The 19557-nt window shown below is 35.0% G+C and overlaps 1 protein-coding gene across 1 annotated transcript in view; it reads left to right on the top strand.

Annotated features, from left to right (window-relative positions):
- CARPB (Carbonic anhydrase-related protein B) overlaps positions 1–19557 on the top strand; it is a 69218-nt gene that overhangs the window by 23966 nt on the left and 25695 nt on the right. The window contains exon 3 of the mRNA XM_008194349.3: positions 2659–2709. Within this exon, the coding sequence (XP_008192571.1) occupies positions 2659–2709 (51 nt within the window). The remainder of the gene's footprint in view (positions 1–2658; positions 2710–19557) is intronic.

Here is a 19557-nt window from a genome sequence, read left to right as displayed (position 1 = left end):
ATGAAAACTAGATTTAAACCTATTGCATTCAATAGGCTTTTATATGCTGATTACTTTGATGCCGGACTATTTTTAGTAGCTCTTCGTGTTTCGCCGTAATCGGCGTATGAAAATTGTTTTTATACGATACAGTACAAGTAGCATTACGAGTATTTTATGGTCACTTCAGTAAGTCCGAATTTTTTAAGCTAGCTTCAATAGTTTCGCCGTAATCGGCTTTTAAAGGCAGTGCAAAAATGTGAAAATTGCAAAATTGTTTGGTATTTTTTTAGACTTAAGGCAAAAATAAAAAATTCATCAAAAACTGCTTAAAATTATCTATCAAATGGTTAGAACTCAAAGTTGCTACATAACAGCTCAGCGTACGGAGCAATTTCTAATTTCTAAGTCCAGTTTTTTTACAAAATCATCACTGTCGAAAAACTCTACGCTTCATTTATCTTTAGAAAAAAATCGTAAACATGAAAACTAGATTTAAACCTATTGCATTCAATAGGCTTTTATATGCTGATTACTTTGATGCCGGACTTCTTTTAGTAGCTCTTCGTGTTTTGCCGTAATCGGCATATGAAAATTGTTTTTTTACAAGACAGTGCGAGTAGCATTACGGGCATTTTATGGTTACTTTAGTGAGTCCAAATTTTTTAAGCTGCTGCAATGGTTTCGCCGTAATCGGCTTTTAAAAGCAGTGCAAAAATGTAAAAATTGCAATTTTTTTGTATTTTTTTAGAATTAAGGCCAAAATAATAAAATACATTAAAAACTGCTTAAAATTATATATCGAATGGTTAGAACTCAAAGTTGCTTTAGATAACAGCTCAGTTTACAGTGCAATTTCTAATTTCTAAGACTAGTTCTTTCACCAAATTATCACTGTCAAAAAACTCTACTCTCCATTTATGTTTAGAAAAAAAACGTAAACATGAAAACTAGATTTAAACCTATTGCATTCAATAGGCTTTTATATGCTGATTACTTTGATGCCGGACTTTTTTTAGTAGCTCTTCGTGTTTCGCCGTAATCGGCGTATGAAAATTGTTTTTTTACGAGGCAGTGCGAGTAGCATTACGAGTATTTTATGGTCACTTCAGTGAGTCCAAATTTTTTAAGCTAACTTTAATGGTTTCGCCGTAATCGGCTTTCAAAAGCAGTGTAAAAATGTGAAAATTGCAACATTTTTTGGTATTTTTTAGACTTAGCCAAAAATAAAAAAATTATCAAAACTGCTTAAAATTATCTATCGAATGGTTAGAACTCAAAGTTACTTCAAATAACAGCTCAGGTTAAAAAGCAATTTCTAGTTTCTAAGTCAGTTTTTTCACCGTCGAAAAACTCTATGTTTCATTTACCTTTAGAAAAAAATTGTAAACACGAAAACTAGATTTAAACTTTTTGCATCCGATAGACTTTTACATGCCGATTACTTTGATGCCGGACTTTTTTTAATAGCTCTTCGTGTTTCGCCGTAATCGGCGTATAAAAATTTTCTTTTCTACGAGACAGTACGGGTAGCATTACTGGTATTTTATACAACCTTATGGTCACTGAGTGCAAATTTTTCCAATAGTTTCGCCGTAATTGGCGTTTAAAAGCAAAAAAAATGTTAAAATAGCAAAATGCTTTTTGGTATTTTTTTAGGCTTAATACAAAAATAAAAAAATTAATCAAAAACTGATTTAAATTATCTCACAAAAGGTTAGTACCCAAACTTGCTTCAGGTAGCAGCTCAGGTTATAGAGCAATTTTTAATTTCTGACTAAAACAAAGAACTAGAAAACTAAAAGTCCTAAAATCGGTTTACAGGCAGCAAAATAAAATTTAATCCAGAAATAAACTAATTCGATTTAAGTTGCCATTTATTTTGCATTGACAAACGTGCAGTCAATCGGGGATTAAAATTTAACTGCGAATAAAGCGTTCTGTAAGCGGCTCCTAGAGTTAAACAATTTAAAACGATTTGATTAAACAAATTCTTCGGTTAATTAACCATCTTTTTTCCAGTTTTTTTTAAATTTCGATTGTTTTATTAATTTATTAGTTTGAGTACTTGTTAAAAAATAATTTATACAAACCCTGGACATTACTCGTTGTTGTTTGTTTCATCTCGTTAGCAATTCTTGCGTCTAGTGGTCATTAGGGACGTCTCGACGACACTACAATTAATCCAATAAATACGTAACGCTCGCCCTTTGTTCGCACAATGAAGAATTCTAGTAGCTAATTATTGCTTAACAAAGGGCAGGGTTTGTCTCGGCTTATCTGTGAGAATGTTTGCTCTCCGCCTCCAAGCTCTTGAATTTTTTCCTGCATCACATTTTTCGGCGTAATTCTCCCAATCCTGTCACGTTTATCAATAAGACGTCGGAATTTGTCTGCTTTACATGTCGCAATTAGTGCCAAACATGTATTTGTCAGAGGGAATTGCAGCTTTCGCGAGGTACTTGACAAATACGAGCAATGTTTGAAAAAACAGACGAGTTGAGAGATAATCCGGATTAAAAATGAGATACGTGCCTAGCTGTGCGAACGACGCGTGGCGGCGGTCGGAAGTAATCCTAACAAAGCCGACAAAATATGGGCTTACACAAGACTAACTCTGCCATGCATCAATTATTGTCACTAATCAATCCTCAACTGGTGCATTTTTTGCTGTTTCAGTGACGTCTGCTGTGAGCTGGGAGGAATGGTGGACTTATGATGGAATTTCGGGTAAGTAAGGCGTTTTTACAATTGTTCGATTACTTGTCATTTGTATACAAAGCTAAGCTTTATTTATTCAAAGCTTTAAATTCGACAGTTCGCTTGTTTGGAAAAAGTTTCACCAGAAACATACTGCTATTTAAAACATAAATTAATTCTAAATTATTGAAATGCTTGTTTGCTTCGTCACTAAAAAACTAAAACCGAGTCAATGTTGTTTTAAATGTTTAATTGCTTTCACAAATTAATTCATTTGTAAAAAATTTAGCAAATTGTTGGACGTCCATTTGACAACATGTTGAATTTAAAATAAACTTACTTAATCCTTTTTAAAGCAATCAATTTTTGCTGCAATACATTCTTCTATATTTTGTTTTCAATTTCCATGAATCGTGTTTGATTTTGTAATTAGAGCGTGCAGTCACACAACAATAGGAATATATTTTATATCAGCAAAACATTCAGTCCAATACTTCCGTGGAAATTAATAATAATTAATGTCAAACCGATACTTATCAAAAAGCAAAAACGTACAATTTTATTTACTAAAGTATTGATCGACTGTGAATGAATGAGAAATGTCCCTTTGTCATTTTTCCAGTTAATTGAAATTAATAGTTGCAGGTGTTTGTTTTTCGTGTCAGGTTGGCACAAGTCTATAAATGCGAATAGGTTTCAGTAATGAAAATAGGGAAAGCCGGAGATAATTTCTTAGCTTAGCATAAAAAGATGTTTACTTCCTCCATTTACTTCTAAGTGAAACAAACACAATTTGCATTTCGCATTTAGGAAATTTTTTAAATTAACTTTGCCGTATACATCAAGTTAGTTTGCATACATTTCCGGTCCATTTTCATTGTGCTGCACAAAATGCGAAATAAAATATAAGCAAGTTCTAAAAACTCCTCTGCAAAAGTAAATATATTTACCCGAAAGAAGTGCAGTTGAGATGGCTGCAACTTTTTAATAGTTCGTAAGTAATTTCATTAAATGGAAGAGGACGGATGGTGGTTCTTTTAAAATTCGAGATATACTGTGAAAGTTTGAATATAAATCCAAAGTCGGTAGCTAAGAGGTGACGATAACGATTTGTTGCCTCTGGTGCCATTCTTTTCTTCTAATATGACAAGGAAACTCCATATAACTTGTCCAACTGTCCACGTTTCGCTGTATTTTATTTGACCAATAACTTTGTTGCTGTGATAAAAAGTTTCAGCCAACTGCTTTAATATTTAACGACGTTAGTGACGGATCAAATCGCAATCCCTTTGCGATTATGGTTCCTCTTTCCGACACATGTGGCCCAAAAAGGTAATTAAGTCGCTTCGGGACGGAAATCCACGACAGTTGTACTGCATTTAATGAAAAGATTTCGTACTAGATGTAGCGTCTCGCGGACAATGGCGTTTCAGGTAAAAAGCTGACATAATCGTCCCAATATAAGCGTACATTGCAACGAAGCCGTGCATTTCCAGCCTATTTTGCATAATGTTACCCCTGGGTAGATATCCGCGTTACACAATGAGATTCTTTTTGTATTCTTCTGCTCTTCCGTTTACCTAGTCCGTTCCTTCTCCACATCCTGTCGCTTTTTGTATTTATTCTCTATGGTTCCGGAGTGTATCCGTTATTTTGTCAGAGTCGTAATATACATCGCCTCCACCGCGACACAAACTTCCATATAAAACTTCTTAATCGGTCGAGTTGCGTAATTTACAACACCCGTTATACAAATTACATCTCTACAGGTGATCCGTAATTATGTCGGGGCAAGGATTCCAAAGCGGATGCAAATTAAAAAATTGAGACGACACATCATCGTCAAGATTTCGTACACACAATAGGGTGATTTATGATGCTATAAGCGCTACCAACTTCAAAATATAAATATTATCGTAAATTTTTAAAGGCGTCTGACACAAGAATTAATATGTTTTCTACATTAAAAATTTTCAAGTGAAGTGTGTTAAATGCGCTACATATTTTATAATCTGACAGGTAACTACCCACCTACGAATTTAGCAAGAATGGAGCGTTTTAATATTCCATTCTTTCCGGAAGGAGCGCCACGATGTTAAAAAGTCTTTTACAAAGTGGATGTCTTATTTTAAATGATTGTCAAGCACATTTATGCCCGGAGAATTTGTTACAACTTGTATTTTTACCAAATAATTGCATGGAAAAATGGTGGATGCGCCGGGAGAGTTTTTACAATTTTTAGCAATTCTGTACTCTTTACTATTTTTTCGATATAAAATTTTATTATAACTTCGTTTTTCACGCCTTACACTTAAACTATTGTGTCATAAAAACACAACTTCGATTTCCGGAACTAACTTTTTGTAATAAGCATTTTAATTTCATGGTCGATTACCTCTACTTAAAAGCAATTACGCGCCTAATTATAAGTTTGGCCATGTAAGAAAAACCTTAACTTTAGCACGTGTCCCACGCTGGTAAAGTATTCAGTGGCGTGGATAAAATCTTGCAATAAAAGCAAGCATCAAATGAAAAATAAGTGTTATACCAACACATTCTGAGTTATTTTCGTTTCGGCAACTACAAAGCAAAGTCTTTTGCCCTTAAGCAACGTCTGAATCTTCAATTCTCGGTGTATAAAGCCTCCATCAAACGTCACATTTTCTGACCGTTCTGGGATTATTGGATGTCGAGTGTGTTTTGCTCAAGTTATTTGGTTACAATTCTCGAATGAATTTTGCAGCGTAAATAGTTTAATTAGCTTTAGTACTTTCCATGTGCATGCAAGCCTTTGTTTGTGACAAAGATAACGGCGATAAAATTTTTAATATGGATAATTGCATCGACGGGAAATGCAAGGAATTTCGGTGTGGCAATGGGCGCGATTATCAATCATCGGCCGTTAATTTCGCCGTTATGTTAAGATAGCAACGTTATGCGAGTTGTAATAAAGGCTTGGGCCAGAGGGCTTAGGGATAGAACGCGAGATTGTCTCTACATGCAAGGAAATGGCTTTTATATTGCATTATTTGAAGAAACATTTGCCTTTATAGTTACATATGCATGTAACGGCAATTTGCCGGAACTATGTGTTTTCCTGGAACAGTAAAAATATTCCTGTTCTCTCCTCCTGTTCAAATAAAAATGGAATTAATTTATTTTCTCCATAAACTAGATTTAAATAAAACAGAGGCTTTGCAAAACCGGCACAGAAATAAATGATATCGCATGCTCCTGACACTTACAATAAAATAAAAGAAAAAACCGTTCCGATATGGCGGACTAAAATAGACGGCGAACTTTCAGTGATGCCCACTATTCGACATTACAATCACCGACCGCTATAAATAAAAGATTTCGGTCCTGATAACGAAAACCAAAATGAAAAAGCAGATGAAGGTTCAATTAAACGATTATTAAACTTAACATTGGATAGGTCAAGATGAGTTGTTCCAGGCCGTCAGTACATGATGGATTGGCAAGTAGGTCAGGGAATTTTAAAATAAAAAACAGCAAAAATCAATTAGAGCTTTGTTTAATGATTACACAATTTATTTGCTGATTCGATCAATCACTGAAATGTGGAATATTTACAAAAATGTGGTCCAACAAAAGAAAAATAAATTCACAACAACGGCATCCACTCTCCGCATGTCACGATTTCCTGCAACAGAAATAAACTGCCGAGAGCAAATTGGTAAAAAACTGACCTGTGTAAACTCAGCCTTACAAGTAGCTTATCCTGTAGTTCCACCCACTGCTGAAAGCGTTACATTTTATCGCCCTCCACAAGTCACAATTCAGCTAATAAACACTAAAGTAAAAAATTATCTGTGTAACGTGGCATATTTTTGTGATGATAAATAATGAAATGAAAGTAAGCACGCCATCGTCAGGACATCTTGGAGCCGTCAAATATCGGTTATATTAGAAGGGTGTGTCAGACTGTCAACATAACTAGCAAGAAGGGTCGAACCGATCACGAGCAAACTTGAATCGAGGCTGTCACCAGATAATGATCCTGATCTCATCCCGTCTTATTAGCATACATGCAGGTTATGAAAAATCCGTCTTTGGTGCGTTTCATTTAAAGTTAAATAAATCATGTTTCGTGCCAGAACCGACGAATTATATCGATTCAAGCGAAATAAGTGCTGGGAGACGTAAAACATTTCAAGGTGTAGTTGAGTGAGTTTGTCCTTGTCGTAGCCTTTTATTTGGAGACACATGTACCGCAACCTGCTAATTAATTACTGTCAAAACTTAACTAACGATCCTATTCGAAATCAAGTATTTCGAGAGTTCCGTCCTGCTTCTTAACAAGTCGGAGATATCAGTTTGGTATTTGGTTGGATGGCTTCCGATAGTCAGTGCGTGTTAGTCAATCAACAACGACGGAACAAAAGACGTACATGAAACTCGTATATAAAATCGGGAGCAGGTTAGGTTTGTTCATTTCCTATCTTTCAAGGGGTGATTGATGTGTGGGGAGTTAATACCACGGGCGCACAAACTTTCCAACCTGAATATGGCCGCCTTGATTTGTGACTTGTGTATGCTACCAACTAACTAACAGTTAACGTCTGGAAAACTTATTGTGAAGCGCCCGAAACAGACCCAGCCGGACGAAATACGTCCACGCGATCGATCTGACCACAGTACGTTTTTTGGTCACAGATTCGCAATTGTGGACAAGGGAAAAATTATGGGCAGGAACTTCAACCTCTTAAGCCAACACAAAAAATAAGTGAAAAATAAAGAAAAAGTGTTCAATAAAAATAATTCCAAACGGTGCGATTCGATTAGATTGTGCAGTGCACTCGCAATTATTATGAAAACGAGCAGAAAGTGAATGAATCTCTCCCTCGGGAGCCCGTGTAGTAAAGCGGCAGCCAAACAAGTGAGAGGTTAGAATAGCACCCTTAACAAGCAATAAACGGGAACGCCACGGTAAAATGATCCTTCTCTCACTCGTCTGGAATTAGCCTAACATGAATCTCTCAACCTCTAACTGCGGCCGCGTAAACATCCCGAGAGTGAAACGCCACCACTTTCCCAGCTTTCCAGACGCAATACAATAACACCCGACTGAGATAAAGGAAGCCACGACATTCATTTCCGAGATCTCTCTGTTGTAATTAATGCCGCTGCAGGACAGCCGCCCGAGGTGTGGTTTTGTGTTGCGTTCCTGCCACCAACTCGGCGGCGGTTTGTTTTATCCGCTGCAATTGTTCCTGCTAACTTCCTGCCTACTTCTATTAAAATAAAAATCAACACGGGAAAGCACAAAGGGACCACAGAGGAGAACGGTCAACGCACCCCCAGGAACCAGAGCCAATCGCAAAAATTGCTTTATTGTCAACAAGTTAATCGCACAGGAGGGACCCGAAAAGTAAATCGGAGAGCAGAAATCAAAAATAATTGATATTCTCTGGATTGTACATCAAAGCGAACAACACGCCATCAAATTATGGAGCGGTTCCGTTTATATGTTCCTCACATTTTATTTAAATTTTATAGCCACTTTATCGCCCACTCTTATGGCCACAAAATAAATGGCAAGCTTCAAATTCAAAAGACAACTTTTGTTGAAGTACGATTAATTTTGAATCACCTGTGTTACAAAAAATGCGAATGTGGCGAATTTGTTTAATGCATTACATTTGAATTTTTAGCAACTCCATTATTTTGTGCAAAATTATAATATCGCTGATGTTATTTATACTTGCTAATGGACAGTGCAAACGTGCATTATAATAATTATTATACCAAAACACACTACATTTAGTTTGACCCAAAAAAATTCAATACAATCAGCGTGTAAATGAAATACTAAAAACTTATTTTTAAATAGTGCTTTGTTCTACTTAAGAAAACAAAAAGCTTTTTAACCTCAAGAGTATTGCTCGTACAGTAATCCTTTTTCAATTTTAAAGTAGTACAGAAAATAAGTATTACAAGTAAAAGCACGGTTTAATTTGAGTTCCAAAATTAATTGTTCAAAGTAATTTAATTTTCCTATGGAATGCTTGGCTAATTTATAGACGTAGATTTTTTTAACTTAGTTTTGTGAAAACATAAATGTGATAATTGTTGTCTGAGCCTGACTGATTCGGCAAATATCTGGAAGATATTTTCGTAATTCACACACAAGACAAGCGTGCGTAAGTGCGCGGTTAGAAAACCTTTCTCGGAGGCTTTTATTCGAACGAAACTAAGGAATCTTTTACGAGGCTTGCGACAAATCCCGAGGAATAATTCCGGAGAAAAGGCAAGGCCTGAGATTGACCGGAAAACTATCACAGAACAAAGTGTCGAATAAACCATTGCCAGAAATTGGTAGGCCTGTTCTTGTTTATGTTATTTGAAACAAGATATGGAAACTAAAGCAATTGTCAACATACGTATAAATCGTAAGCCGATAAATCCAAACCCTGAAACGATACAGGCACCAAATCTCATCTTTGCCGGGAAATATAAAATAAAAAACTTTATATTTCTGATATTGCAAGTCCGGGATTTCTTAAAGCAATTTGTGCCGCATGTTTCTATCGTTTTGCATAGTAATGCAAACAAAATATCAAAAAATCGCTAACTTCGGAAACAATAAATTTTGACGAAAAATAATACTTCTTGTTGTGCTGCGAAACCAAACTCTCCGACCGTTGGGCCAAATCAATTTTAATTTAATTACTAACGTAAGTGATAGGATAATCAATACCTCTCCACGATTAACAGAAATAGCTATTCAACAAAGATTATTATTAGAACGTTCTAATTGTCACAATAACCGGATTTAATGATTTCCATCCGAGCAAATCAATGCTCAGTAACGTCCCATTTCAGCGCAACTTCTTGATTTATTACCGTCGAAAGTTACATTGTCTTTTTTACACGAGAGAGATTATTTGTGACAGATGCTAAAAGATATTTCTAATAGCATAACGGAATTGGAATCGGAATTAGGTTCTGTTGATTTATTTTTACCGGACACGCAGTTTAATTGGGTAGAAATGGCGACTTCCAAAATATTTCGATAAAAGGATTAAAGCATTCCTCCATTAAAACCTTATCGGGGGAACGATTATTTTAATTTGCAAAATTTTTAGCTTTTGACGAATTTCGTGCGATAGCGCAAACTCACATCTAAATATACCGCTCACATTGCACAGTGTATGCAAATTTAAATGTCACTAATAACGTTACTGTGTTGTAATAACAGTTATTTAGGAGAGTAAAGCGTTGAAAACAACAGCGACCTGTTTTTACACGCTTCAAATCTGATTTGTGTTACGTTTTGATTGTTTGAAAGTATTTAATAATTTAGATTGAATTTATATCGAATGCAGTTTAAATAATTCGCCGCTTATTGCAAGTGGACTTCACTAACACTTTGTTTGAGGGTTTCTTCGAAAGAACGCTAATTTTGCAAGCGTTCCCTCGGCCCCATTTAATTGCAAAAGATGGCTCCCGGAGCGTATTTAATCTGAAACAAAACTGGAAGTAGGGACCGCAACAATACTGGGCGGTTTACATAAATATCTTAACTCAGTGGAGACTTGTAATTCTACCTTTATGGTTTAAAAGTAAACCGCATTAAATCTCCGAGGTCCGGTGGAGCCGTTTTATTCCAGGTTAACGGCTAGTTTATTCCGAGTGTAATAATTGTGAGATAAGCGCTATTATCTTAACACGCGTTTAATGACGGATCGACATGGGCTTGATCGAGTTACCCGGTCAATTTGAGGATTTGTTAATTACTCCCCGAATTGCTAACATTTTTATTCCTCCAATTAGCTTCGCTCGATTTCGTTACACAAATTAACGGCTGTAATCGGATCTTTTTGCTCGGGCACGCTTTCACTGAATTAAATCCGGCCAATTTTTGGCGAATATTTCCGGAACGATTAAAGTGTTTATCCGTGTACCTTTGTGCCGAATCGATAAAACGCTTAAATCCGCACGAAATAATTAAAGAAATAGTTGGACGGTCGTAAACGTGAAGACCTCTTCCTGCTCGTTGCGTTCAGAAATATTGCTTAATCCGGTGGTAAACATATACAAGATTTATGAAAGGATGAATCGATTTAGGTGCAGTGTCAAGGCGATTAAAACCGCCATAAATCTTAAGTTTCTTGTACAAATGGTGCCGCTATGGCTGAAAATTGTTAAATATGTGAAGTGACTCGAGTATGAATATTATGACTTATGTCTGCTCTAGAATGATTTATAATCGCGTGTCATTCAAAAATAACCATTTTTCTTCTTTTTGCACCAAGCCTAGATTTATCATATGTCTAATTCCGACAGAACTGCAAAAAGAAAAAATTATTTTTTACGACAAATTTAGCTAATTAGCGTTTGACACCGCTTTGAAAGATTAATTTGTATCTCTACAGTGTAGGTATATAGTAAACAAACGCTGAATTGACAGCACTGACAGCGCTCTCCGGTTAATACATTCTGCAAATTGTAATTTTCAAACAGACAAATAATTATTATTAGACAATGCCCATTTTTGAAACAAATTTGCTGTAGGAAATAAATCACTGCAGATATAAAACGAAACAAACAAGATAAAAATTCAAGGTTGTATCAAATTGGACGAGACAAATTGCCACAATACTTTCCGGTAAAACTGAATAAAATTTATGGGTGCGTGAGAATTATTATCGACTGACTGGCCTAACGACCACTCCCTGGAGAAGCTTCAAATTGTCTTATGGCCTAACAAATTAGTGAACTCGATACTAAAGACAACTCGTCAAATGATATAAAATTCAATCAATAAATCCCACGACCGAACCCAAGTGGCTTGTCTATAACACCCACTCGATGCGACGCCTCTTCTAATTTATTCACAAACATTTATTTTTACAATTAATCGTCGCCCATTCCCGTCACTTTTAATTGTGGTTGAAAATTAAACAAGCGCTGGAATGCCGCGCTCAAATTCCTTGTCGCCACTATTTCTTAGAGTTTACGTGAGGCAAATTTTTCACCGACAGTAAAATCCGCAAGGAGATAAAATTTTATTTGCCAATCAGTGAACTTTGCGGCGAAAAGTTTAATAAAAATAAGTGGGGTTATTAGGAGGCGAATCAAAACGGAAAAGTGGTTTTGTTTATTTTGTTTCGACGATTTTTAACAAAAACAGCGAAGTTTTACAGCCGCGATAAATCGAACCAAAACACAACAAATGGAAATGTTGTAACGAATATTTTAAGGGGCGTCGTAAAGTTATGGACCCTCCATTATGAAAATGCAAATGCCGAAAATTTATTATGTAGTTAAATTTGGGCTAATAATAGGTAAAATACGAGAGATTGTTTTGATTTTTCTTAAATTTGTTTCTGATTTATTTATCTAGAGTCGATGTCAGATAATAACCGCTTAACGTCCATCACCCCATTCTGTGCTTATTACCTGGTCCGTCCTTTAATGTATTATTTATTGAGTTTGCTGGCAAACGCCGTCCCGATATCTTGGGCATTAAGTTGTATTTGTGCGCATAATTCCGGCTTTGTCGAGTGCCATCCGGATTTTTCCGGAGGTGATTCCACATGGACCTCTGACTAAGCACGTACACTCAATCTTCCAGAGACAATGGCCTGTGCTTGGTCGAGCCGTCCATGACGTGTTTTGTTTTATGAATAACTCCCTGGGTGCCCCGTATGCCGCTTGCGACAGCTCATCTGTTACTGGGCCCTTGGCTGCATTGCAGGCCACTGCGAAAAGAGAGCCTCAATTATTAAACGCAAGAAAAAATTGACTTATTAAGATTAATTGGAAGTAATAAAAGGCGCTCCAGGTGTGGAAAGAGAGGCACATGCAAAGCACCGCTGAAAACGAGTGTCTGAAATGTAATGCGCTTATCCTTGCGCAGATTCGTTCTATTTCACGTCATGATAATGTAAAAATGAGTTCCATCTTTCGGCCTGCGTCTGATACGGCTTCATCCTGGCCTAATCTGCTTGCGGAATGAAATCGATTCCGGAATTAACCCTAGAAACTGCACAAACGGAATTTCCTTTTCCAGGTTTATGTTTCTACAGATGATCTGGATTTAAAACTTTCCCTTGAATAATATTATTAAGGTAGCCCTGCTGGAATTTTCATAATTAAAATGTACCGCACAAAGCTACAAAGAAAAAGTCGGCGAGCTTTTACTAGTCTGGACGCACTATAAAAATTAAACAAATATTTGTTACATTTTACAATTTGTATATACGAGTATTTTGTTTTATTGGTTACAAAATTGAAAACGTCATGACTAAATCACAATTACAGTAATGTATGTGAAAATAAATTATTACGCCGAGCTTATGACAAAATAAATAGACAGTAGATAATAAATAAAATTAAATAGGAATCACAGTTTATGTGAACTTTATACAAGTTGAACGTATTTATTTGTCACAAAAGACAATTATATTCTAAAATAACACGGTCGGTTTAAAATCATTAAAAACCATTTAGCATTATAATTCTACTAAATCAACATACAGACTGTTCAAAAATGGCTGTTCATCAAGTCGGCTATGGAATTCGAAAGCACTGTGCCGCTGTGACTATCCTAGTTTCTAAGTAATGACACTTCTATAAAATCTTCTGTTATATTTTCATACTTCTTGGTGTTGAGTCATTTTTGGGTTTAAAGCCGTTTCGCATCACTTGTGGCAACATTTACAAAGTAAACTAAGCTAAAACGTTACAATTATATTTTAGTGATAAATTAATACACAACCATTTTTGAATAGTTTGCATAAGCAAAAATTCTTTGTAAAAGTTTAGACTAATTTTGGTGGATGCGCCGGGTCAATTATTGTATTCTCTGTAGGACCTGTTTTAATTTTATTTTGTGTTATTCAAAACCAGTTTTTAAACTAGTGTACAAAACATTTAATTGCAATTAACTTTTATTTCACAAATTTAATTCGCTTTCTGTAAATCGGCTCTTAATACCGTGACAATATGATGTTACCATGATATGTAAATTGTCATTTATTTATCTGGCATTAAATAAAAAAATGTTTCATAAACTATTGTGCTGTCTTATTAGCTTTATTAATCATTACTGAAATACCGGGTGACTATGAAATATTCTGTCAAAAAATATATTGACAACACTAAGTTACTGACATTACTGCAAGTTTGTTATATGGGGCCATCTGATATGACGTCCAACAGCGATTACCAGTCAGAAGTAAGTTAAAATTTAGTTTAAAGTTTTGATATTAAAGGACTGGGTTAAATTTCAGGGTCATTTTTTTTGTTAATAATAATTCAACATCCACAGCATTCATATTTTGTACAAAATAATTACAAATCGACCAAACCTAAATTACATGTTGTAGAAAATTAAGTTAAAAAACACGGACACGGTTGAGTTACTCTGAAAAAAAGTGATAATTTTTCGGCCAAGTTTCAACGGCGGTTAAATCGTAACCAGGAAATAAATCAGTAACCAGAATGATTTTGGCTTGTGACTTATCTGACGACAGGAATCACAGTTTTTAAGTCATCCGGCATTAATAAATTAAAAAATGCCACTACAACCAAAAACCTCAATAGAAATCTATTCAAATTTAAAACACTGTTTAACAAATCAGTGGCGTAATAACCGAGACACCAGTAACTGAAATTAGATACATTTGGGAAAAGTTTGAAATTATTTAATAAATGTCTCGAGTCGAGGGCTGTTGGATATGCAAACTTTGATTTATATTGGCCTCCCTTGTTGTAAATTAAAAGTTTCTCATTCTGTTAATCGTAGAAAAAAATTAATAAAATCCAGGTAATTAATCACAATCCGAAAGCTTATTGTGATAAATAGTCCGAATCGGGGTGAAAAAGAAATAACAAATGATATATCGGTCTCTGGGCTTGTGAAGACCACACTAAGGAGTCTCTGATAGTACAATTCTCAGAGGGTCAAACTGCAGACCTTTGGGATATCCCAGGTGCCGTCGATTAGTCGGTCGAATCGCCGCCATCTGCAGTGACGCTAAATAAAACTTTCACTCAGTCGGTCGGGCCCAGAATTAATATACAAGATAAAACGATTTTGTTTGTTAGAGAGATGAGACCTCTCAAGATGTTCATTAGTCAAGTTTTTAACTTGGGAGTTGAAAATGACAAATCAAACTCGTTCCGAGTTAAATTTGTTTGAAACAAGTGTCTTGATGAAATTGGGAGGGAGGGTTGGGGCTACCAGGTAGGCTGTAAACAGGGGTGTAATGTATGTCGTTAGTGTTGTACATGCTGCTTAGTGGTTAATGTAGTGAAATGCATGGTGCATAGCAGGCCGCAGGCCCATCTATCTATCCAGTGGCCCCAACTTACCCCACCCTCCCTCGTGTCGGCCAGATAACGAAGCTATTACGGATCTAGATACCTGAGCCACAGAAGACCTGTCAGCGCCACCTGCTATCTCTATGGATTCGCCCGTATTCCTCTTATGATCCAATTAACGAACAAAGTAATTGTTAATTAAGTTAAATCAATTATAATATCGACAGTCGCCGTCACTACCACGTAAATAACTTATAATTGGGCTGTCTAGGTACAAGTAGCGGCTATATTTCACCAGAGTGACATATGTCCAATGAAAATCGACTCAGTGGATCCGTGATTTATCGTTTCATTGTTCCGTTTTATCAAAATAATTCGGATGTCATCTGGTCATGAATACTTTCTGTTTGATGCGGTTGTAATTCAATTCCGACATTCAAATCGCCATCATGTTATCGCTTACGGTTGCGGTGGACATGGGGAGACGCTATAGACGGCTCACGCTGTTTACAGAACTAAATTGCTGCGACTACATGCAAATCAATCAGAATTTCAGTTAAAAATTATTGCAAACGGACCGCTTCCAACCAAAACAAACTCCATCCTCGACTCCAATTTTCAACCATTTTCAAACAAAAATGCTTCAGACGCACATTTAAACCAACACAAGAGTCATTCCAGCTCAAATCGTCGCCCAATACGAAAGTTGCCCGAAAAATTTGCGCATATAACACACATGTCATTTTTAAGTAGCACTTTCTTTATTCCAAATATCATTCAGTTAAAATCAGTTAAAATTGATCATTGAAAATGATTATATTTTCATTATATTATTTTTTTGTTTGTAACATTTTAAGCCTTCCTTTCAATATCTGAATCCTATATTATAAACACTATTTTAAAACACGCTTCTCATAGCAACGTGTTTTAAATTAAAACTTTCCCTTGAATAATATTATTAAGGTAGCCCTGCTGGACTTTTCATAATTAAAATGTACCGCACAAAGCTACAAAGAAAAAGTCGGCGAGCTTTTACTAGTCTGGACGCACTATAAAAATTAAACAAATATTTGTTACATTTTACAATCTATATATATTTTGTTTTATTGGTTACAAAATTGAAAACGTCATGACTAAATCACAATTACAGTAATGTTTGTGAAAATAAATCATTACGCCGAGCTTATGACAAAATAAATAGACGGTAGATAATAAATAAAATTAAATAGGAAGCACAGTTTATACCAGTTAAACGTATTTATCTGTTACAAAAGACAATTATATTCGAAAATAACACAGTTGGTTTAAAATCATTAAAAACCATTTAGCAAAATAAATCTACTAAATCAACGTACAGACTGTTCAAAAATTGTAGTTCATCAAGTCGACTATGAAATTCTAAAGCACTGTGTCGCTGTGACTATCCTAGTTTCTGAGGAATGACACTTCTATAAAATTTTCTGTTATATTTGTGTACCTCCTGGTGTTGTCGTTATATTGTTATATTGTCGTTTTTAGGTTTAAAGCCGTTTTGCATTATTTTTAAATCACTTAGGGCAGAATTTACAAAGTAAATTAAGTGGCAACGTTACAATTATATATTATTGATAAATTAATAATTAACCATTTTTGAACAGCTTGCATAAACAAAAATTCAATGTAAAAATTTAGACTAATTTTGGTGGATGCGCCGGGTCAATTATTGTATTCTTTGTAGAAAATGTGGTAATTTCATTTTGTGTTATTCAAAACCAGTTTTTAGACTAGTGTACAAAACATTTGATTGCAATTAACTTTTATTTCACAAATTTAATTCGCATTCTGAAAATTGGCTCTTTATACCGTGATAATATGATGCTACCATGATATGTAAATTGTCATTTATTTACGTCATTTTTAAGTAGCACTTTCTTTATTCCAAATATCATTTAGTTAAAATCAGTTAAAATTGATCGTTGAAAATGTTTGGTAAAGGCGAACATTAACCAATTACATGTAAATAATAATAAGATTAATAAGATTAATTATAATAACAAATTGATTAAGTAATAATTAAGTCATAATATTATTTTTTTGTTTGTAACATTTTAAGCCTTACTTTTAATATCTGAATCCTATATTATAAACACTATTTTAAAACACGCTTCTCATAGCAACGTGTTTTAAATTAAAATGTTCTAACAAAAAAAGAACAATATTCATACAAAAACGCCTAAAATTTTTGGGTGTCTAGGTATGCAACTCGCATATGCTCGTTGCATAACTCTCAAACTTTAAGCTTGTATTTTCGCACTCGTATTAATAATAATAATAATTATAATAATTAATAATAATAATTTATTGTATACCATATTTTCGGACAGAGGTAGTAATTTTAAATATGAAAATGCCAAAAAGTCGATATAGTAGGATGTCAACAGCTGACCCTCTTATCGTTTATGTTAAAAAAAAAATAGATCTTATTGCCTTACAATCTATAAGAAAATATAATTTTTGGCAATCGAATATAAGTCGTATAAACTAGTGATGCTAAGAGAATATCAATTTTCAAGAATTCCACATTTCGTTAATTTATTTAATCAAACAAAAAGACCAACAAAAAAAGTAACGGTTTAGATCTCACTGTTTCGAAAATATTTGACAGTCTATATCTAGTTTGAATCCACTTTATTTGCATCTCCCAATTTTCAATTACTCCTTACTCCTCAAACTCAAACCCTTTCTTGGAAAAAGATTGGAAACAAATAGTAGACCCATTTCAGAGATACTCAGTTATATTGCAAACACCACAGAAAGAAATCAACAAAATTCTTGTAGTTTTGAACGTAAATAATTGTTAACAAATTATTGTTAATTGCGCTTTCCTTAGGTATCAAAAGGTAAATTTGGCAAAGTTGTCTCGATGTGTTTCACGCGCAGCGGCCACCGTTTGGTAGAAAATCGGGTTGATTTCAATTATGAAGAGAAAACGAAGCTCGCGTTTGAACATCAAAAGGCCCGTGGTGTAGTGTTTGTTTGAGAACAAGATGAGCTAAAGTGGCGGGTGCACGAAATCGGGTTAAAAGGCAGCCTCCGCTATTTCACTCTGTGACTGACACCCATCACATGTATCCCCGAGTTTACAAAAGAGCTAAAGAAGTCTTCATCTTTGACGGCCTTTGTGAAACAACTCGTTTATCGGGATATCAACCGCCTACCAACCGGATCACTCTCGGAATTGAAACCAGAAGTGTAAAGCAATTTTCTTTTTATATCCGATACGATAATGGGAAAAGTTGTAATTAAATCCGCTCTTTTTTTCCATTACGCCTGCTCTGCTCAGGTGTGAAAATGTATTTTCTAACCCTACAAATATATCGATCGAGTAATTAATTATTAGGGCACCGAACAATTACAAATTGCGACATGAGAGTGTCGTTCGAATTTAATTCAGACAAGATAATTTGAAAAATACGCAGTTTTAGCGCCCCTAACGTTATAAATTGGACTAATTAGTTGCACTTAATTAAAACGTCAAATTTGTCCTCCACACTCCGGTGCTATTTTTTAGCTTGTCATTTCATGTTCCATGAATTATGCAGCGTAAACATACAAATGGTCCACTGATTTTATTAATTACACATCTTTAACAATTTTTCTACCACGCTCTTCACCCTTTGTCTGGAAATCATATTGATTCTTTTTGACGTAGTATACTTGAAAAAGTATCCTCTAACGAGTTGCTCTCTGTAGACTCGTACACAATTTAATGTCACGTTAATTTATATTCAAACACCAGTGCCACAACTGCCACAAACGAAACAAAAAACTGAATTATCCAAATCGATCAATAGCCGGACCAAAATGTTACATTTTAATAGGTACAAAATGCAAATGAACGAGAAAGGAACGTCTATTGCAATATTTTTGCATATATTTGATTTGTCAACAATTTGAATTACAGCAGCGCTGTTTTCCGTTTGAATCGATAGTTAAAATCGTAATCGAAACACATTTTTGCTATCAGTATTGACACACGACGCGTTCTGATCGTGTTTCTGTATTTGTGATGTCATTAACGTTAATTTTAATTTAACCCCGGCACCAAAAATACTATTTTTCGTAAAATGCAAAAGCGAGTCAATTACGATTCAATTTTGCCGTTTTTGGTGTAAGAAAATATTCTGTCTGCGCGAAATGAAAGAATAATAAAAGCCAAAGTTTGATTTCTTTGGCGATGTAATTTTTCGCGTGTTTCCATTATGTGGATGATTTGGAAGAGGTCGTAGAGTGTCATTTGTCACATGCATTTTGTCAATTTCAGCATACATCTTGGTAGAACAAATATTTGTTAGGAAAATACGTGACAAGGAAGTGGAAAAATCATTTAGAGTTGTCATAACCAAGCAAACAAATATTATCGAGCAGAAGCGAAGACAAGCTCGGGAAACAAATAATAGAAAACATGAAGGAGAAAATTCACATATATTGGATTATCCTCCAAGTTTGAGATTTGTTCTTGCAATAGCGATGTCACAGCAGCTGGATAAGTTGATCTTCTGAAGAATTTTGAGTCGATTCGGTGACTCAACTGTTATCGTTTTA

This window comes from Tribolium castaneum, chromosome 9, assembly GCF_031307605.1.
Source record: "Tribolium castaneum strain GA2 chromosome 9, icTriCast1.1, whole genome shotgun sequence".
In the NCBI taxonomy this organism is placed as follows: Eukaryota; Metazoa; Arthropoda; class Insecta; order Coleoptera; family Tenebrionidae; genus Tribolium; species Tribolium castaneum.
Note: the sequence above shows the minus strand (reverse complement) of the source record. Positions and strands in the feature narration are given on the sequence as shown.